General features: G+C 40.9%; 1 protein-coding gene across 3 annotated transcripts in view; it reads left to right on the top strand.

Moving 5' to 3' along the window:
* Positions 1 to 10,804: 10,804 nt before the first annotated feature.
* Positions 10,805 to 22,416, top strand: part of STXBP5 (syntaxin binding protein 5) — a 95,511-nt gene continuing 83,899 nt past the window's right edge. For all 3 annotated transcript variants that reach the window (XM_054393136.1, XM_054393128.1, XM_054393120.1), the window contains exons 1-2: positions 10,805 to 10,957; positions 12,727 to 12,824. In XM_054393136.1, coding sequence (XP_054249111.1) covers positions 10,805 to 10,957; positions 12,727 to 12,824 — 251 coding nt within the window. The remainder of the gene's footprint in view (positions 10,958 to 12,726; positions 12,825 to 22,416) is intronic.

Here is a 22,416-nt window from a genome sequence, read left to right as displayed (position 1 = left end):
TTCTCTCACCTAGATGTCATTAATTGTCTTTTCAAAATCATTAATAAATATGTATCAATACATACTTCGAGCTTATCTTAGAATATTCTATTTGCATTATTATTGATTTCAATTTACTACTTATTTCTGTTCCCTTTTACTTTCAAGTTTTGTCTTTTATGCAGGTCTAGCCAATTCCTTTTTATTTTTTTCAAATATAATAGCTGTTCAAACAAGATAAGCAAAATCTTTCTATAGTTCCTTTGACAATCTACATTTCACTGAAAATTTAAAATAATACAACCTCATGTTTTAAAATTGTGCTTTTGTTGGCTTTATTTGTGGTTTTTTTTTTTTCACTGTTAAAGGTAAATGCACACCCACCCTGAGGCTGTTCTCAGTATCCCTCATAATGTCAAAAGAACAAATAGTCTTAGAGCAACTTCAGACACTTAGAATAATTCTTGTGCATATGGAGATATTTTAGAAAAGATACAATGCTCTTTGTTTTGTTCAAAATAATCTCCTCTGAAGTTTAAGGCTCTGTGTAGAAGGTATATCAATTCAGATCCCCTACTTTCATTTATTTTATGATTAATTTTTTACTAAGTGGTTTACTATGTGGTGGGAAAGTAAAGAAGTTCGTACTCTAGGAGAAAAGTGGTAAATTATTTGAGACACGAAAAAAGAGTTTCTCCCATTTTTTTTTTTAAGTCTAGCTTAAGTTGTATGAAAGTAATAGTATTTTCTGAGAGAATTACTCAGCCTTGTAAATTTATTTCAGAAAAATCCATATATGTGCATGTAGGGCAGCATGGAAGAAACGAGGATACCCTCCTAAGCAAATAGTAGAAGTTAGGAACATGAATATCAGAAATTAAGTATGTGAGGAGGAACAGGGTCTTACATAACTTGAAAATGCTAACAAAATGCCTGATGTGTTAAGATAATATCAGATGAACAGTAAGTAGAAGTAAGAAGAAAGAATGGCATAATGATAAATGATGGGCAAGGATGGTAACATCTGCTACTGTGTTTCATGGAAAAAAAAACATGAAAAGATGTTTTTAAGGAAGCCAGGGGGATGTTGCATCAGTTGTTATGGGATGAGGACCCAAGAAAGGAACACACCCTTGAAATCTTTGTGACACTGAGAAAGAAGATGAAATAAAATTGGAGCTCATATTGCTGCAGAGAGGGAGCAGGAAAAGCATTCAAACACACTAAGTGCTTGCTGTGTGACCTCACACTGAGCTCTGTTCAATGTAAGAATAACATAGCATGCTGGGAAGATGACCAAGGGGTCTGATTCTCTGTGTGATAACTGAAGGCAATCAAGGGAATACCCAAGACATACTTAAGAGACAGTCCATGTCTTTGGTGAAGGGTGACAGACTTATAGACAAGCATCAAGAGAGAAGCTACAACTGTGATGACATACTTCACATTAAATTCTTTCAGGATGTGCTAGAATAAAGTATGAAGGACAATGAACCATACTGGGAGGCAGCCAGGATGGACAAAAGGCAAAGTACATAACATCTGATAGTACTCCTGATGATTATCTGACATCTGGTGGCACAGTAAGAAAATATTTTTGTATCTTTTGTTACTCCATTACTGCAAAATTCTCAAAATTTATGGAAATCTACATAACGTATTATCTCAGTAACTCTTTTCTAGTTCAAATACTTTCATAAAACTCAGAGCAATTTTTAAACACTTCCTGCTTGGATTTCCAGGTGTTACATATATCTTTACATTAGAGTAATACAAGGAACAGTTGAGGGACATGAGTGTGCAGTACAAGTTGAAGAGAAAAATATGTAAAGATGTAGGGGCAGGGGGGGTTACATTGTCCTTTGCATAGTTCTCACTCATGTAATATTATGGCAGTTGAGGTCTGCTGAAGTACTTATTCTCAGAATTCCACATTTAACGAGGCAGGAGCCAAAGACATTCACCAAAGGATCTTCAGTCTTGGGATGTGTTTCTTTGTTAATCCACTGGAACTGGAAGACACTGACCTCCAGATCACACACACTGTATTTTACCCACTTGCATACTTCGTATTATACAAAAGAAATGCCCATCTTGAGGAGGCTGTGATATCTTAACACTGTTTCAAGCTGTATTTTTATTTCTTAAATCAGCTCTTACAAAGATTATAGACTCTCTTACTTGGGGGTTAGAAGACTGAGAGGTTAAGTGGCATTTCCCAATATAAATCTTAAAACCATTTTCATACTGAGTGAAACAAAATAAACAGGTTTAATAACATCATTCATAGTACATAACTGTTACCAGATTTTTCAATTTTAAATTTGAGAATGGAGGAACTTTCTACCAATTTTCCCAATAAATCACTCTAGGAATATAAATGCATGTCCACAGTATCTATACAGCAAGGAAATAGCTCTCTTATATATGATATAAGGATTACTTACAAGATACATTTTTATCCTTAAAAAGATTTGCCTTTGCTGAACTTCTAGACCAAAAGTCATGACATAGAAAAAAATTTCCATGGGACATGAATTAAGACTGCTCTTCAGATAGGAATTGCTACTTTAGATGTCAACAAGAAAACATCAGGGTCCTGGGGGCATCATTAGTCCTGACTGTCCCTTTCCAACCTCCTGAAACTCTCCCCACAGCCCATGTCAGCCCCCATGGCTCTTAGCCCCTGCCCCAGCAGCACTGCAGTAGGACTTATCTCCAGCTCTCTACAGCCCTGCTGGGCCATGGACCCATATCCCATCCAAACCTCAGACCATCCCCTAGAAAGTTCTGGTGCCCAGGGCTGCCTGCTCACGGCTGGGAGTGGGTCAAGCCCTGGTTGCCAGGCCCTGCTCTGATAGACCGCCATAGGCAACCTCTCATGACCCTGGGAGCCACCAGTCTTCACAGCACCCTCAGATGTCCTCACAGTGAAACTTCCACGGCCCAGAGTTAGTCTAGAATTTCTTAGTTAGGCTGGAGTGCTTTTCAAAGCCTTAGCTGCCATTTTTGCCTTAATAACTTTACAATGTACGTTAGGGCCACTCAGTCTTCAGAGGGGCACCATCCTGTGCATAGAGGGCGAAGACAAAATGAGTGGGGCTGCCCAGGATAAAGGAGGAAAACAGATCTCAGCCTGTCAGGGAAAGAAACCCTCAGGCTATGCCTGCAGCCTCAATAATACTTCTAGACACACCTCAACATTGTTAAAGAAAAGCTATTTGCTTTGCAGTTGAGGGGGAAAATGCAAATCTAATGCAAATTAAGCAGCTTCCACTGCAGACTGTAATTTAGGTGTAGCTGTATGGAGTAGTACAAATTGTACTAGATACTTGCACAGCTAAACCAGCACAGCTTTACTTCTGCTTGTCTCAACTTGTGGTTGCTAAAATGAAGATAATATCTTTTTCTCCCATTAGTCTGTCTGTCTTGCCTAAAGACTCTTGTCAATAGTCTTTCCCCCCCAGTTTCTCAGAAACTCTTTTTGGCCTAAGCACCTACATGGTAATGTAATATAAAATACAGGTGTACTTGAGAAGTGTTGGCTATTCTTAACTGGCTCTGTAACCAGCCCTAGCTGGAGTGCTAAAACAAAAAGGATGGTGACTCACAGGGAGCAGATATTAATGAGTCCTTACACACCTTGCCTGAAGCAAAGCTCAGAATTGCGATAACATATCAAGTTGCCGAACCTAGTCCCAGAAATAGGTCTAAATTCTGTTCAGGACAATGCCATGCACTATATCACTTGCTGAGCTGATCTAATTAAAGCTTAGCATTTCCATTAGGCTTTAATTCAATCAATTACTACATGCCAAAGTTCAATTGCTTCAATTAGGGCTTCAAAAAAATCTTATGCTGTCACCAGTTGGTCCTAAAGCCTACTCAAGAAGTTCACTTACTAGTGTCTTGGAAAAGAATCTTTAAAAAAATTGTAAAGAATGACAGAAATGAGAATTGTCAGGTTTACTGAGTTAAATAATTGGAATCTGTACTGCATACTCTAGGCTTCTCCTACCCATTTGCCTTGCTACCCATTTACTTTCCCTGAAACAATGATTTGCCTTGTTAATTTCAAATCATTATGTTCTTCTCAACTTGCAGGGCATTCGCATTTTCTTTGGAAAATGTCATCTATCCTTGCATTTCATCTCCTGTTTCACTCATCGGGAGGGAGAGGAGAGGTGCAGAAGGAGGTACAGTTTGCCATGCTTGGAATGAAGTTAAAACCATATAGAATACTGTTCTCATAAGAAGTTTTTTAATTGTCTAGAAACCTGATTTTTTTTTCACACAACTTAGAATCAGAATTTAAATATGTATCTGATATTATTATTTCTTAAATGGTGTTACAGGGTTTACATTCACAGAAAAATGGTAACATGCTGAAAATAAATGTACTGAAAAAAAAATAGCCTAAAATTAGATGAAGCATAGATGCATTTTGGATATTCTAGCTTCAACATCATTAAAGGGATTGTCCACTTGCTTGCTTGCATATTTGGTCTTGCAGTTTACATAGTTCACTGCTTTTAATTTAAAAAGTGTAATAGTAACAATCTCTAACAAAGGCCTAATATTTCTGCAATCCAAATGAGTACTTGTCTATACTGTTAAACTACTGCACAACAGGAATCCCCTTCCAATTAATTCAGTGTAATTACAATGGGAGTCATAAAATATGTGAGCTTTTTTATATTCTTATAGTGGGCAGTTACTTAAAATGAGTCACTGATGAAAGCTCCTGTCTAAAGGCTACATTTCATAAAAAATACTGTATATAAACATATCACTATATTTGAAAGATATTTTTTTAAATCCAGCACTGTAAACTTCTTTTAAGAATGGATAAATTAGTTTTATCTATCATGTTTAGCTTTAATTAATTTAGCCCACAAAAATCCTTCTTCACTTGGCGTGCACTCATACTTCATCTTAATTTGGCTATTCCACAAAGCTCATGTTGATTTCACTTGTAATATTTTGCTGCCTTTTAATGGAGACATCATATTTCACATTTGCTTCACTTGCTTATGTGGGTCTTAAGAGTGGCACTGTAATAATAAGCATTTCTATTATACTTGACCAAATACTGTAAAATGTGTATGATAAAATATATATGAAAAAATACTTATCATTTAGTAAAGTAGCTGCCTGTATTTTTCTAGATGGATAGAAGCCTTACCTTGTTTAAGACCTGTTCTGTCTTTCTCAGGTTTTAATTATAGATTATGCCTACTATTAATGTAAAACTGAAAAAACAGAAAAGCAGCACATGGGATGTGAAACCGTAATTTTATTTTTTAATAATGCAAAAAAGCGTATGAGTTACTAAGGAGGATGGTGCACAACCTTTTTCACAAGTGCCATGTTTCCAACTCATAGTGCCACTGTCATTCTTTCCTTTTGCCCTATGTACTCTCCTTTGCTAGTGTGTTGTAGCTGTTCTACTCATGTCACATACCACTGGTAGTAGCCAGCAGTCAGAGATGTAGAACAGTCAGCTGGTAATGATTCCTTAAATTCTTCCCAAGGCAGTCATGCCTCTTTCCTTTGCTATGCTCTAGCACAACACCACACAACAGGTACACGGGCACTTGCATATTATCTATATTATATGGGTAGATCAATGACACAGAGCCTTTCCAATTTAATTCCTTCAACTACCAATGTATGCACTTGTTAGTATGTTTGCTAGCCTGAGCTGAGTATGCAGGAATCTTAGTGCGGTCTCTGAAGCAGTAGAATGTGCCCTGTCTCTGCTATGGATGTCCATACAGCTTCACATCCATACAGGGGGTGTCAGTCATGCTGTTCCATAGGTCTTTAATAAAAGATGCCCATGATCTGTGAGCCTACCAAAGACCACACAGGCTGCCAGATGCAGGAACTCATCATATCCATACAGGTAAGGTCAATTACAATGTTTCTGAAATGGGGGAATTTACAAACACTACACAGTTCATCTCCAGTTGAGGTTAGGGTAAGTACTAGCGTAGGATTTTTCCAGGAGCTCACCAGCTCTTCACTTCCTTCTTGGTTACATCTTCTTCAAATTAAGCTGCAGAAATAGGTTCACCTATAAATGGAAATCCTCACTGGTATTTTCCACCAATGCAGATTATTGGGAGAAAAAATAAATTACAGATGTTTGTTTTGCACCAATTCTAAGAAGCTTGCCCAGTTTCCCAGCAGCCAAGGAAGGTTTCCAAAAGTCACTTGGAGCTGTGCTTACACTGCCCTGTCTAATACGTTTGAGCAGAACAACCTGAAAAGCATTAGTTCAGAACCATTCTCCAGCTTCTTTGTATTTATTGCAAGAAAATGTTTGGCTGGGGCTCAATTTCGATGGCAGTGTGAGTGACTAAGCACCATTAAGAAGTTCTCAGGAAATCTAAGCACCTTAGTCTTCAAAGCATGGACTGACTGTCAGATGCTTTAGAGCTAAAGGCCAAGCAGAGATCTTCAGGTCATTTCTGATGGTCTTTTTCTCATCCATGCTGAGTAGTGGGGTAATTATTATTGTGTGTAAAATTGCCTGGAGTACACTGCCTTCTCTGGCAGTTACAATAGGTAACACTTTTGGGGCTCATGTATAGATTAATGACAAACACAGGGAATGGACCTATAAATTCCTTACTTACCCAGTGCTCTGAGATTAGTCCACCCAGTCTTAGCATACATTATTACTGGGTGGGTTTTTACTCATTCTGGATCATGTGAAACTACCCATCATCCTCATTCTTCTTCATCCTAATGCTGGTGGTATATTACCTCACAATAAAGAAGAGGGGTGGGGAAGCCCCTAAGCACTGCAATGTTTACACTCTGAAGTTATCTGTAAAGTTGTGACCAAGTAAATTTGACATGTGTCCTGAAGGGTCAAACCCCCAAATATACCCTAACCCAGACAATGGGCTAAGCATCTGCAAATGTGCTAACCTGGACAGTTCCTGAGGTCCAGAAGGCCAAGGTTAACGTATAGCATATGTGATAAGCATTGTAAGCACCTGTGAATGTGCAAGCCTGTAAACTTCCTGGGGTTCAGATAAACAAGTACCACGTGTAATTAACTTTGTGACAGCTGTGAGCTGTGTGTCCCCCCTGCCATGTTTGGATATGCCCCATCCCATAGGTCAAGGTACCAGGGCTCTGTGTTACTAAAGGGCATTAATTGTCTTGGGACAGTATTTAAACGAGCCAAGAAGTCAGGCAACTGGCCTTGTTCTCACCCAGACACAGCAACAAGAGCCAAATGCTGCCCAAGTAAGAGCTGAAGGACCTGTTCTAGCAGACCAGCTTCACCCAAGCCTTGCACTTGGACGAAGGCAGAAAGGGGAAAACCTCCAAGGGAATTGAATCCCAGGAGAGGCTACAGCCCAGCAACTGGGCACGACACAAGAGAGGCCCCCTAGCCCTCTCCAAGCCAAGGACTGCTCAAATTATAGCCACAACATCTGGGAAGATACCAGACAGAGGAGCAAGTTGTAAAAACCTAGCCAATCTGCCACAGAATTCCATTTGTGGGAAACCTACAGATGACAGCACCTGTATTTCCAATTTGAATTGCTGTACTGGAAATATTAGATCTGTGCTTACATCAGTTAACTGTCTTTATATGTGCAGTGTACAACCCACAACCGAATAATTGAACCTGTGAATACATTTTGTAAGTAAGTTACGGTGGTGTTGGAAGATACCGCTGCCAGGAAATATCAATTATAAAATATATAAAAATAATACACATTTGTATTACAACATGCACCAACTAATGGCCTGTGTGATTGCACTGCAGGCCAACACTACACACCCCATTTCCCCAATTACTTCTTCCTCAGCTGTGCAAGACTCTTGGGCTTTGGACAGGGGTATAAACCACTGGCAAGAGATTTCAGACATCCGAGGCAAAATGGTCTAAGCAGGCAGTATGAAGTTAGGGTAAGGAGAATTGGTCCCATTTGTAAACAGGATGTGGTACTGGGCAAGTGCTGAAGGCCTCAAAGAAGCTCTGACATACAGCAGACAAATCCCGAGAAACAACAGGGATGTTTGCTGAACTATAAAATTGAAAGGCCTACTACTATTCCCACTGATGTCTAAGAGGGAAGATTGCCACTAGTTTTTTACAGGAAAAGTTAAAGTCCCAGAAAGCATTGATTTGTTGAATGGCATCATCTAGAAAGGGTAAGGCAGAGAAGTGCCGTTGTCTCAGTGTGGTGTGCTTTACATCCTTTGCCTAAATGTTTACAAGTATTGGTACAATGCTGCAATGACGAGTGAGTTTCTCCTTCTCTTAGGTGCTGATGTAAAAAGAAAATCCAAACGTTCCTATAAAAATGTAGAGTTTGAATGGCCAATTTCCTCAAATTTTCTTCCCTGTTTAGTGTGTTACAATAAGGATGTGTGAATAGATAGAAAAATTATGCATTAATTCTGTAATTTAAAAGTTACCTAAAATATGTAATGGATAATTGAAGACATACTGAAAATGCACACATTTCTCTCTTAAAAAATAAGTTTATTCTTAGATCAGAAATATGCTGATCCTTATTCAAGTCTTATTTCTAGGATTTTTACCACCTCTGGAAGCATTCTTTCACCTTTGCAAGGATGACTTGAAGTGTCCAGCAGTATTGGTTACACAGGGGAGCAGCTCTGTAAGATCATGAGTCAGTAATTTTGTAAGAATATGTAAACTGCCTTGATTTCTTTCAAATATTTATACATCATGTATCTGCTGACAGTATGATGTAAATTGACATAGGGTTACTAGTCAAAAAAGAGTGTGGAACTTTCACTTTTGAGGTGATCATGATGGCTGCATCACAACTATTTTGCTGTGCTGCTTTCACTTATCCCTCTGTCTACTATTGTATTTACTGTGCTAATAAAACATGCCTGGCTATCAGGCACCACTTAGAAGGGCCATTTTAACTGTGTGGGCTTTTACTACTAAGGTATTCCTGCCACAGCTTGGAGAGGTAAGACTGTGTTTTGAATTACAGCTCTCTAAGCTTTCCCTCCAAAAGTGATGACTGATCTCCAGTGCATTATAGTTGAAAAGAAAGTTCAGGAAAGAGTCACAAAGAATAATTACCTTCAGCAATATGCCAACGACAGAGATAAGTGTAATACCTATTACCTGACCATTGACTAGATAATCAAAAAATGCAAACTAGTACTGAAAGAAAAAATAAACGCAGAATACAGTATACACGGATACATAGTGGAAAGAAACATTTAACTCTGTGCCACCTACTTAAATTAGTTTCGCTGCGGTGAGAATGTAACGGAAGCACTTTGGTGATCTCCGCGGCTCGCCTTAGGACCTGAGGGCCGGGGACCGGCAGTGCTGACTAGCTCCGCAGTACCCCTAGGTCCAGGCCGCTGTGCCTACGACCCGCTGCCAGGCCGGGGACGCACGCAATGCGCAGCCCTCACCAGCACAGTGGTCAGAGCGAGGGGTACGGGGGATCATAACCCTCTATTAACCGAAACTGCTGTTTGGAAACACTTCTCGCCTTGCTCCCAGCACTCCCGCCGCTCTCCGTGCTCCGCCAGCCCCACCGTGAGCAAGCGCCACAGGACAACCTGCCGGCACTGCCCCGGTCCCAGCTGACCGGGCCGCTGCCGGGGAATGAGGCGCAACTGCCCCAGCCCCGCCCCCCCCGGAGCCGCTAGGAAGACTTCCTGCGCGTAACCACACGGGAAACGCGGCTCTCTCCGCAGGAGAGGCCGTGCGCCTCCAGCGCCGCGCCAGCGGCAAGGACTGTGCTACCCACGGAAGCCTCCAGTCGCTGCCGCCACCTGTTACCTGCTCCCGCTTCCGTCTGGCCGGAGGCCAAGACCCAGCACACGGCCGGCGGAGTGCCCACGCTTGCCGCGCCCCACCCGCACCCTTCACACAGCTCCGGCCTCCGCGCGGCGCGGTACGGGAGGGGGGTAAACACCCCCACATCCGGGTGCCGGCTCCCTTAGCGCACATGCGCGGCCTCCCCGATGCTGTGAGAAAGGGCGCCGCGGTAGTCGCCGTCGCTACCACCGCTCCTCCCCGGGGCGCTGCGCTTCCGCGTTGTCAGGCAAGGGGGAGCGACGCGAGGCGGGGGAGGTGCCCTCCGCGGCGGCAGGAGGAGGAGGATGGTTGCGGGGGCGGGCGGTGGCAGTAGCAGCTGCTGGCAGCAACCGGGAGAAGCCCCGCTGGTTACTGGCTGGCGGCACACGCAGCTCTGAGGAGGCAGAGGGTGCTTGAGCTGCGGGGCGGGCGCTTGCGAAGGGGGGAGAGACTGCGGCGGTGGCGGGGGGGACAGGCATACGCACGCACGCACACGCAGAGACGGATGACAGCGGTGGCCGCAGCTGCCAGAATGTGAGGTGGGCTGCGTGGGGGGCACGCGGAGGCTCCGTGCAGAGAAGAGGCAGCCCGCACACCCCCGGCGGCGGAGGGGCGGCCGGGGCGGGGCCGGCCGGGCCCGGAGCGAGCCGTGCTCCCTGGAAGGCGGGGCGTGGAGCGGCCGCGGGCGGCGGTGGCGGCGCTGGTGGGGTTGACCGGCTCCTATTTGCTTGGCTTCAGTCTCCGTCTCCGAGCCTTCGAGCCCCAATGAGGAGCGTCTCTGTGCTGCCGGACTGACACCTGGCCGCCTGCCTCGCAGCGAGGAGGAGCGCTGCCCCGCGGCGGAGAGCGCGGCACCCCTGATCGCGGGCTGCCCCTGCACCGCCCTCCCCGACGGGGGCTCGTCTGCCGCCTGCGGGGTGGGCGGCGCGGCGCGGCGGGCGGCAGTGACAGCGCGGCGGCGGCGAGGCTGGGGGAGCGCCGCCGCCGAAGACCATGAGGAAATTTAACATCAGGAAGGTGCTGGACGGCCTGACAGCGGTCTCCGCTGTCGCCTCGGCGTCGTCCGCCGCGCAACAGCAGCAGGCGGGGAACCGGGAGACTGAAATCCAGGAGACGCTCCAGTCCGAGCACTTCCAGCTCTGCAAGGTGAATGAATGCTGCAGCCGAGCCGGCTGGCGATGGGCGCTGCGGGCTGTGCCTCGGTACAGTCCTCACTAAGCCTGCCCGCCGCTCCTGTTTACTTGCTTGGATTTATTATTTTGGGAGGAAGAGAAGGGAAGGAAGCGGTGGATGTGGCTGTGCAGGTCTTGTTGGATTTCCGTAGTCATCTTTTCCTGGAGAGTTTCAGGGTTTGTCATTTAGGCTTTTCCAGGCGTGTAATATTTACTGTGTTCATGAAGGCTTTGTAGAAAGAGTGGGATGGATGGTGGAAGCAGTGATATCTAGCTGTAGTGCCGATCTGATTATCGCGGCATTTGAGTACAAGCCTCCTCTAATGCCCGCGAAGGACGGGGGATCTGGTGCTTTGCATTATTTGGAAATGCATTTGTCCTGTTCTTTTGTGTCTGAAAAAAAGTCTGTAGACGTTTCTGGTGGTTTTGCTGCAGTATGTTGGCAAGTTGCATTTGCTATTGCAAATCTTCTACAGAGACAGAGGAGAAGTTCCTGTTTTTTTTGTTTTGTTTTTAAATTTGCTTGTGCAGTTTGTCTGCACGCTTCAGCAAATGATGCAGCGAATTAATCCACCAGCTGTACCAAGAAGAATAAAAACTGATTTGAATATCAATAACCGTTTTATCTTTACAATGCACCCATGGATTAGCGTGATATAGATGAGCTTGTTTGTGGATTCTTCTCCTTGTTTTATCTTACATTACCGGCGTTTCTGCCACTTCTGTAACTTGTTCATAAAGAACGTGGAAAAAAACCGGTGCTGGTAGCAGTTGGATTTTATTCACTGTGAAATGCTGAGAGTTGTGGAGTATGTCTGCAACTTCAGCAAAGTAAAAGGAATATATCAGAAATCTGCTATGCATTTATGAGATCTTAAAATACTTCTTTTAAACTAAAGATTTTTAAATTGAAATGCTAGCTTTGGTATGGCTTTTTTTGGTGTACATTTATTAACGGAAATAAGAATAGGGGACAATTATGTTCTTGATTCTGGTTAATTGCAGTCTCAGAAGTGTAATGGAGTTGTTTGGTCAATTACCAAATTCATCTTGGCTAACGAAAAAGCTAAATGTGGCGATAGCTTCATATTACGAAAGAATCTCAAGGCTGAGGTTTTATTTTGCTTTTGGGAGCTGTGTTATTCTCTTGGTGGGGAAGCAGTGGCTGAGAGATTAGTTTTGTGGAGCTTGGGTTATTTTGTTGGGGTTTTCTGATGCTTGTTTTTGTTTTTTTTTCTTATTTATAAATATAGTGAGAGAGGTTGCACTGACATGTGGGGCCTGTCAGGTTGAAATAGAACTCATTTCCAGAAAAGCATGTCTAGTAATTTGTAATAGTTCTAATGACAAGTCTGGTTTTGTTGCCAGACTTCCTAGGAACATCTCTTTGTTAGAGCTTAAAATAAAATTACTTGGAGAATGAGGTAGATGGTGGTGGGAAGTGAGGGAGGGAAAGCTGAGTTGATAAAATCCTTGCACAGAAGAAATGTAAGATTTAAACAAAGTTTCAGTAAATGTAACTGTCACTTGATGATTAAGGTTGCATGAGTAGTTATAACTTTAAAGTCTTTTATAATTGGTTCATGTAAGACAACTGATTTTTCTCAGTCTGTTCAAAAGTGTTGTAATTGTTTCCTTAATTATGATTAATATGGAATCCTGTTCCATAGCATACAGTATTGATTCTGTTTATTTTTGGTCTGCTGCTTGACCCATCATTACTGCGGTGATCTGGCTTGTTAGACTGTACGCCATGGTTTCCCCTATCAACCTTCAGCTTTGGCGTTTGATCCTGTTCAGAAAATACTGGCCATTGGGACTCAGACTGGTGCACTAAGGCTGTATCCTTTTATGTTCTGCATGAGGTGCACTAAATCCACTTCAGGTGATGGTTTGAATCATCTGCAGGAACCATTCAGAAGTCTGGTGGGAACCAGGTATGCAGGAGGGGAAAAGAGGTTTTCTTATATTGGCACGTGGCCTGGCTGTTCTTTATGTCACTTCAAATTGTGTTAAAGATACAAGGTATGTCTACTCAGATCTCATTATCTCAAGGTAATACAGTTCATAGAGGGTTACTAGTTTATTGACAGTTCACAGTATCTGACTGTGAATGTAAAGAGACCTGGGCTGAGCTCTGTTCTATTGTATCCTCTAGGATTAACAAATTCTGGTGGAGATTTTTTAGTGTGTGGTGGGTTGTTGCTTTGTTTTGTTTTGTTTTGTGGGTTTGTTCTTGAGAAGCTTTGTAATACTGTCATTGCCTGCTACTGCTTCTCTGTTGCCAAAAGATGGTTTCGGGTGGGGGATACTAAAGGATATAGGAATTTCATTTCATTTATTATTATTCCAAGTGACTGACATGAATGGAATGAATTTGTGGAATGAAGCACCAGTAACCCTGCTTCTTTTTGCTCACTCAAAAGTGAACTACCCATATGTTCTTAGCCATGTGGTACCATAGCCATATGGTACTATCCAAGTCATGTAACAACATATGTATTTAAACTTCTACTTTTAATGGAAGATGCTGTGTGGATTCTTTAATCCATGCTACCATTACCCAAACATTTCTTTTCAACAGAAGAGAATTTAATTCTCTGTTGTTTTGAAACTAAATGAACTCTTACCTCTTTGGAGAAAGCTTAGGCCACCTTGATAGGAAAATGGACTTAATTCCCTTTTAACTGTAGGTAAATCTTATTTTTGCTGCCTTTATTAGTCTGCAAGTAGAACTTTTTTTTTTTCATCTAACATCACTACTCTGTAAGGTTAATTATGTCTAGAGAATTGTCTTTTACAAGTTGAAAAATTAGAGCTTAAATATAAAATCGAGGCTTTAAGGAGAGGCTGAAGAAAAGTAGCTTGTATGATATCTGTAATATCTATTATGAACTCCTACAAAATGTGAATAAGAGTATGACCCTTCAGCACTCTTAATACCATATTTTAAAGTGCCCCTAACCCCATAAATTTTGGTTTAACAAGGTGATAAAGTTGATTTAAATGAAGAAGGAAGTGTGAGTGGGTGGTGTTGTTAATTACTCTTATGTTGGTAGAATAGATGAGAAAACAGATCTAAAAGTAAAAATTTGCTTGGAAGAAAAGGGGGGATCAAAATGTACCTGCTTAGAGCTTACCTGTAATTTTAGGCAACATGATGTTGCGTTTTGGGTAAAGACTTGATAAAACCTGTTTATTGGCACTCATGCATGGCTACATGTGAGTTCTCAAATTGAATTCTCTAAATAACCAAGAGAAGTATTGCAAGATTGTGATGCCAGAAACAGTTACTTTGACAGGAAGCGGTAACTGACAGACTGTGTTTCATAAGGGAGGAGAAGTAGTTTCAGGTAGAGGCTGAAATATTGGTGCTCCCCTAACGTGAAGATCAGTATGTTTCTCAGTACCTTGATACAGATCTTGATTCTTGGAAGAGCTGTTTGAAAGCCCTCAAACTTAGATGACAGGTTATCCCTCTGACCCAAGAACACTGCAGGAATTGTCTCCTGTGATTACTTGGTCTTTGGGATGGAGGAGACAGGCAGAAGGGATAGACTCAGACTAGCCTCTCACTTTCTGGGTTTGAAAAGCACCCTTTAAGAAGGAGTGAAACTTGCAAGATGTGCTTGTTTCAATCTATTGCTGAAAGATAAAAGCACAATTGAGAAATGCTTGTTGATCTACAGGATGATTTAACCATTAAGATTTTTACAGACAATAATCTATGTGCAAGGATTCATTGAAGTGGGAGCCAGTTACTCTAAAGAGCTTCAAAAGTGTCTTTAATTGAAAGGAGCAGAGTCAGTACAGACAGAGTCAGTACAGTGGTATTCACTGAGTAAATCCTGGAAGTCGGGGGAAAAAAAAATCCTATTTTTCTGCATTTGCGTTGGAAGCGTACAGAAGTAAAGGAATGATAATGCTTCTTTCATTGCCTACAAGCATATGGGAGCTGGGTATCAGTGGTTTCTGTGCATCTTGCCAAGCCTTTGCTTCCTTCTTACTGCAAGTAAGTAATACGGGGAGTTGTGAAAGTATTTTAGAGTGTTAAAGAAAATATTCTTAAATCAAGGAATGAGCTTACATGTTTTAGTTGTCAGTAATATGTGAAGAAATTCATGTTACAATCCTGGTTGACTTTGGGCCATTTGTCTGCTCACCCCTTCACAGAACATGCTCTTTATATTCGAGCAGCCTACAATTCAGGTATTTTAATTTCAAACCCAGTACTAATTATAACAGAATGTGATCAAGAATTTTCTTAACCACACTCCTATCTCCTCTTTATGAGGAGTCTAACCACTAGTGGAGAAACAGAGTGTTTTAATACACAAATGCTAAATGTTGTCTCTGGTATTAATACAATGAAATATAAAAATAGAATTAGAGTCTTCTGAAGAACCAAAATCTGTAGATACAAATATACTGGGAGTCCACTGACTTAGTATATACTGTTTATCAATTTGAGATAAATAAATACAAAATAACATCAATACTTTGTGGATTCAGAGAATTCAGTACAGTAATTGTGGAAATGAATAAACTGAAACTGAGTGGCTTATTTCACTGACTAGATTAGAGGTATAATTACTTTTTTTTTCTTTTTTTTTTTTTTTCTTCATCCCTGATCCCAGGCCTGGTGGGTTAAAATTAGAGGAGAGTTTTGTGGAGTTGATGACTCAGTGTGCCAGATGCAGGACTTAGCCATTCAATGTGTATAAGCAGCAGCTGGTTCTAGATTTTGCAGTTTTAAGAGGGAGAAAAGTCCATAAAAATACTAGGAGGTGACTGCTTTTAGTGTGAGGCTTAAACCTTGTGAGTCAACAAAGTTACAGTTTTGGATTATTCACTGTCTTAACTTGAGCAGTGTATCCCTTGTATTTCTTTAAAAAAAACAAACCCAATAACAGGCAGAAAGATTCTGTATGTCCAACTCTTATTTAGCTAGAAGAATTAAAAGTGCATCTGAAGCAGACTGGTAGAGCTCAGATATTATTCTTAGAGAAGTATTTTGTCCCCTTCATAGAAAAGAACAGTTTTAGCAGTTAGTAACAAAGGTTCTGTTCTGGTTTTAGCTATGGACAAAAACTTGTTTCCTTTACTGTGTATGAGGAAGAGTTAAAGTGTATAGCTTAGTAGAATACAAACCTTGGAGAGAAACTGGGCCAGCTACTCTTGACTATAGAACAGCCATCTGATGTGACCCTCTCCCTCATATGAGGATCTGTTGAAGGTAGTTAAGCCATTTGATTCCATTTTCTGCATTTCATGGGAGATGGTGTGCTGTGGTAGCTCAAGAGCAGGAGCAGAGTACTGAATAACATCAAATCTTAAATTTATTTCTTGCATACACCCATACAACTGATCCAGTTGTTAGTCTGAGTTTGTGGTGCTGAGCAGAGGACATTTATTCCAGCTGCTTGAAGCTTTTCAGTGTTGGCAAGTGGGACATTTCTGCCTCAGTCCTACCCTTCTGCACAGTGCTGGATGCTTGTGGGTGTGTTCCCTAAGGAACAATTGTGCTCACTATTGATTTCAGACTGCAGTGGTCAGTGTAAATTCTTCATGGCCTCAGTTGTCACTGCAGACCAATATCTTTGACTTCTGTCATACTTCAAGCAGGAGACTGGAGCAGGTGGACTGGAGAGGTCCTTTCCAACTTCAATTATTCTGTGAATATACCAAAGCCAAACTAAACTATTGTTTTATGGATTGTCAGGTTTTTCTGGCATTTGTGCACTGAAGAGAATAGTCTTAATTTTTGCCAACATTCTTCTGGACTTTGACCAAATCTTCCTGTTTTGGGAAGCGAACATGGGTAAAGTTACTAAAAATACTTGCAGTAGTGCCATGCCACTGAGACTTTGTGATTATCTGGTAATAAGATACTTATTGGCTACCTTATTACCCAATTCACATAGAATAGTTTAAAAATAAAACTGCTTTGCTTAAAACATACATTAATCTTACCACATTTCTGTTTCTTGTAAAACTACCACATTTCTTATATCTTCAGCACTTAGTTCACATGGATATCTTTCTTTCAATGAAAAACTCCCATTCTCTAAATGAAGAAAACCAATTACATTTGGGTAATCCGAAATTAAATAAGGCCAAAATGTCACGATGAGAGATGTAAGTCTTAAAAAAAGTATGTATTTATAGCAAATATGTCCTACATAGCAACAACTATATATAAATACTTCAGAATAAATAGGGTGATGTACTTTTTAAATTCATGGTTACACTTGTTGGGAAACTTGGTGTGCTGATTTTGGCTGGCATAGAGTTAATTTCACAGTAGCTGTATGGGGCTGTGTTTTAGATTTGTGCTGAAAACAGTGTAGATAATTCAGGGATGTTTATTGTTATTGATGAATAGTGCTTACACAGTCAAGGCCTTTTCTGTTCCTCACTCTACCCCACCAGCGAGTAGGCTGGGGAGGCATAAGAAGTTGGGAGGAGACAGCCCAGACAGCTGACCTTAACTGACCAAAGGGATGTTCTGTCTTCAAGTAACTATTCCATGTGATTCAGCTGGACTTTTCTGGAGATGGCTGAACCCCTGCCCATCAATGAGAAGTAGTGAATGGATTTCTTATTTTGCTTTGCTTCTGTGTGTGGCTTTTGCTTACCTATTAAATTGTCCTTATCTCAAGTGATGAGTTTCTCATTTTTACCCTTCCACTTCTTGCCCTCATCCCACTGCAGGGAGTTAGTGAGTAGCTGTGTGAGGCTTGGCTGCTGGCTGGCATTATACTATGGCACTCCTTTGCCATGCCCATCGGGAGGCTCAAAGGGTTCAAGATAATGACAGATTTGATTGGAAATTGGTAGGTGAATTTATAGCTGTCTAACCATTAATTGACAGGCTTCTATGCTTGTCATGAAGCTTGCTTGCTTTACTGTATATTAGACTCTAGTGCTTGCTAGTGGCTGCTCTTGCCTTTTACTCTTTGAACTGCTTATCTTACTCTGCTGTGCATGGGAACATTTTGATAACGGCAATGATGTGCTTGAGCTGATAGATGGCCATAACATTGTTGCTGTTCAAGTGCTGCTGTATTGGACAGACTGGAGCTTCAGTGTGAACTTAAGTCAGAGGCACTGCAAACTGTGTATGAGTCCATGCAGGAGCAGGACACCCTCATGTGTCTATTAAGCCCGTGCCAGAGCAGGTACCTCTCAAACATCTGCAGCCTTGGTTGTCTCTCGGAGCAGAGGTACCTCTGATAGGATTGTGGTCCAAGGATGTGTCCATGCTGGAGAAGGTACACTTGGAAGCATTAATAGGTGTGCAAGAGGGCATGGTGGAGCACCTCAACATGTGGCCATGACAAAGCAGGTACTCCCCTGGAGAGACTGCAGGCATTGGACGGCCATGCTGGAGCAGGTATGAGCGCTTGAGGCTGTTATGGGTAAGGTCGTGCTGGAATAGGTGCACCTCAAAGTGACTGACACTGGTTGAGTCTATATTGTAGCAGGTCTTTGAAGGATTATTGCTTATACTGTAGTTCTACTAATCATCTTTTGGTACTAATTGCTTTTAATCAAAAATACCTGGTGTATAATTCTAAATCTCATACTGTAATTAACAAAAACTCCAGAATGGAAACTTTTCTTCCCTGTAGGTGTTTTACTGACAGAGCAGAAGCCTAGTGAATATAGCTTTGCAGCTTCAGGCTTGCTGGGCCATAGTGAGCTTAGGGAAGGTGATGTCTTAAGAAAGCAGGCAAAGTTTGCAAGGCTGTAAGTGTTACCATAGTGTTGGCACAGCCAGTTTCCTTGTAGTTATTTGTGAAACACTGAGAGTGGTATGGATTGTGTGACTTGATGATGTTAGGGATAAAATGTAGGAAATTGGACAGCTAGGACCTAGCTTAAGCACTGTACTAGAAGTCTGAAAGCCTAATTCAGTAGTCTTGGCGTTTTAGTGATTTGTTCTTTCTCATTCACATTGGAAAGGCATTTGGAACTGAAGTAGCATTATTGGAGGAAAATAAATGGGCAGTTCGAGCAAAGTCATGTCTAGAAAAGCTAAAACAGTTTGTGATTTGACGTGATAAATCTTGAAAGCACAAATCAAGATTGCAAACCCTTCCTAACGAAACTTCCTTTGTAGCAGAAATTTTCTAACTGTATTATTTCTTCTAAGCATCCAGGGGTTTATTTGCACAAAAGTTTCACAAGACAAAGATATGCATTCTTACACATTACATTTAAGGTGACTGAAGTGCCCTTAGTTATTATTTTTGTTCACTTTGTCCTTAGTCTTAGCTAACTGGTAATGGTTTCACATTTTGAAAAAATAGAGTTCTTAGCAGTTTTGAGAAAATTTAATACCGTGATAGGTCTTTAATCTCTTGGATCTTCTTTTTTCTTTTTGCTACTGTTGATGTGGCCCTTCTTGGAGCATACCAGAAAATGATAATTATAAGTTTTTTGAAGAAAATGCAGATTCTTAGTCCTGCATCTGTTATATCTGATTCAGTAGACAAAACTCTGCTTCCTCCTGAAATGTAAGTGTATGAAGTGTAATGCAAGTATGAAGTGTATCTGTTTGCCAGCCTGAGGAAGAAGTCTGTGATACTTGTGAACCAAAACCACGTGAGAGCTCATTTGCATACCCACTGCCAGTATGCTCTCTTGGCAGCAGCAGCTTTTGCTGAAACGTAAGTTTAAATCATGATATTGCAGTTGGTATTTGAATTACAATCTCAAGCATAACCTCTTTAAGATTAAACTGGTGATGGGTGACCTTTTTAATGTCAAAACTTTTATAATATTACAGCTTACATGTTTATCAAGGAGTTACTACTTCTGTTGACTTCCAGTGCAAATACAGGTGAAGGTCCAATGACATAATTTACATCTCTGGCAGTGGTACTTGCATTGCTGAATTTAGGCCCAGTTTAAAATAATAAAGGTCTTGGAAATAGCTGAAACTGAAATATTTTGCTAGTGAGGACTGTGGTACAGTGGAATAATTCCTTATTTAGTAGATTTCTAAAATGTGTAGCAATGCTGTCAGCCTCTGGAGACTCATACTGAGTCCTGGTTCATCTTGATTTTTTTAAAATGCTTTCATGAAATTACTTTTTCTGTGTCCATAACTGAGCCTGATCTGACACGATGATACTGAGTTGAAGATGCTCTGCCAGAAATGGGAACCATTTTGCCTTACAGTTAAAATCTCTCCTTGTCAAAAGATTCCAAAAAAAAGTAACTCTAGTTATTGATAGTGCTTGTACTGAGGCAGCTGTATCAGTTGATGAATTAAGATATTTTAATATTTTCATTAGTAAAATTTTTTAACTGATGTTCAAGAGTAGGTCTTCCCTATCATTTGTTCACAGCAGTTCTACTCTCTCAGTGGTTTTGTACTTAGGCATTTGTCTTTGCTTTGAATTTTATCTTAATTGTGAAAGTAGGTGAAACTTGAAATGTCTGTTTGCTAGTACAGCAAAAGTGCAAGATTAACTGCTTTGAGGAATGCTAGGCTATGCTGGTTGAGCTAATTAAAATGTGTGAAACTTTTTTTTTTTGTAATAGCGATGCTTATCTTGTAATACTTGAAAAAGTACCATCTGAAGTATTGTGGTTTGCAAAATCTGCTACTTACACTTTTCTGTGGAACACTGATCATAGCATGACAGAAGTTAATAAAAGCAACCTTATTTGTTTTTACTGTATACCATAGAATTCTGTTTCGTAAATGCCTTCAAAAAATAATAACAAAACCTGGTTTCTGCTTGGGCAAATTGAAGCTTAATTTCCTTCTAAAACTGAGGTACTATAATTGTGGTGACCACTGCTTCTGTGTCCAGAATAAGTCTCAGCCTGTCCTACTGAAACCATGTGGTGTTCTTAAGAACAATACTGGTGGAGAAAGGAGGTTGGGTTTTTCCAGCAGAAGGCTGTAGACCAAACTCACCCTTTTATGAGATAACCGCCATGGATTCTCCAAGAACTAATGGTCCCTTCCTTTCCCTTTATTCTTGCTAAAAGTTTTCACAGGAGCTGTTTGAACTTTGGAAACCAGGGAGCTAAAGAAAGGATGCACAGATCCAAAGAAAGCAAAAATCTTTGTACTTCCACTTAGTGAGGTAGCAGGAGATTGCATTGTATAGCTGCCTCTTGAAGTTCCTGCCAGGCTCATACTTGTTATGTGTTTGATTAACATTATTAGATCTTTGATTCACATTAGGATGGTGTATTAAACACTTAAGAGCAGACAGCTAAAGAGGTAATTTAACTGACATCCAGAGTTTTTGATAACCTTTTCTACAGAAGGTCCTGCCTCTTTCCCACCTAGTAACACCAACTTGTAGACAGCAGCAGCAGATGGACAAAAGCAATTTGTGTTTTTTTACTTGCTTATTAGGGCAAAAAGAGAGAATTCTATGGTTTTGGTGAAGACTTAACATTAAATTGATAGGCTTAGCATGTGTCTATTTATTTTATTTTATTTTTTTTTAGCATATGCTCTATCCAGTCTTACTACCTTGTTAAACAGAGCAGATGTTCATCTTCACAGTTGAAAAACAGTCTTGGCTGAACTCTGCAGTGTTGATATTAGAAGTACAGTTACTGAGCTTTAGTGATGCTTATTAATATGCAGACAGGCTGAAGAGCAATAACTTACCTGGAATTCTCTTTTATATGTGTTCCAAACTTGTGCAGTGAGATTAACTTCACAGCTGCCCTTACTTATCAGATGAAAAGGGAAGTTACCAAAAAAAGCCACCAATAAACTTTTATTGAAGTGACTAAATATAATGAAATTTCTTGCTGGCATGGTGAATATCTCCTCTTTCTTTGTAATAATTAGATGGGAAACATAATGCTTTGGAAAGAAGTCCTCGTGAGTTACCCAGAAAAAATGAGATTGAGTAGCCTTCCCCTTTAAAATAGTCTTAATGTCCCTGTGTTGTTGTATGGGCTGTTGGCCAAAGGAAATGGTATTCAAATAACTGCCCCTCACAAAGAATACTGCCCTTCTCTTAATCTTGTTTTGTACTTGCTTCTGCGTCTTGGAGGGAGATGGGAGATGAGGACAACAACAGAGGGCCAAAACCACAAACAAACCAAAAAAAGCATAGGTCCAAACCCGTTTGTTTTTTTTTTTTTCAGTTACCCACAGCATATGTAGCTGCCTAGGAATTGACAGACGTTCCCATTGGTTTTCTTTCAGACATGGCCCATGAAAAATACTGTGAATGTATTCCCAATCAGTGGTAGTATAAAATCCATAAATTACAGTGGAATTTAGATTGTCATGCTTGAGAGGATGATGTGAGGAAGAGGAGGCAGTAGGAGTTAACTTTTATAATGTTGTTTCTTTACTTACTAGAGTAACAAGGGGAAAAAAAAGACCTTAACTTTTGAACTGTGGCTGCTCAAAAGGACTGTGGGGTTGTTTGTTGGGTT

The sequence above is a fragment of the Indicator indicator genome, chromosome 2 (assembly GCF_027791375.1).
Source record: "Indicator indicator isolate 239-I01 chromosome 2, UM_Iind_1.1, whole genome shotgun sequence".
NCBI classification, from domain to species: Eukaryota; Metazoa; Chordata; class Aves; order Piciformes; family Indicatoridae; genus Indicator; species Indicator indicator.
The sequence above is the reverse complement of the archived record's forward strand: the minus strand, read 5'-3'. Positions and strand labels throughout refer to the sequence as shown.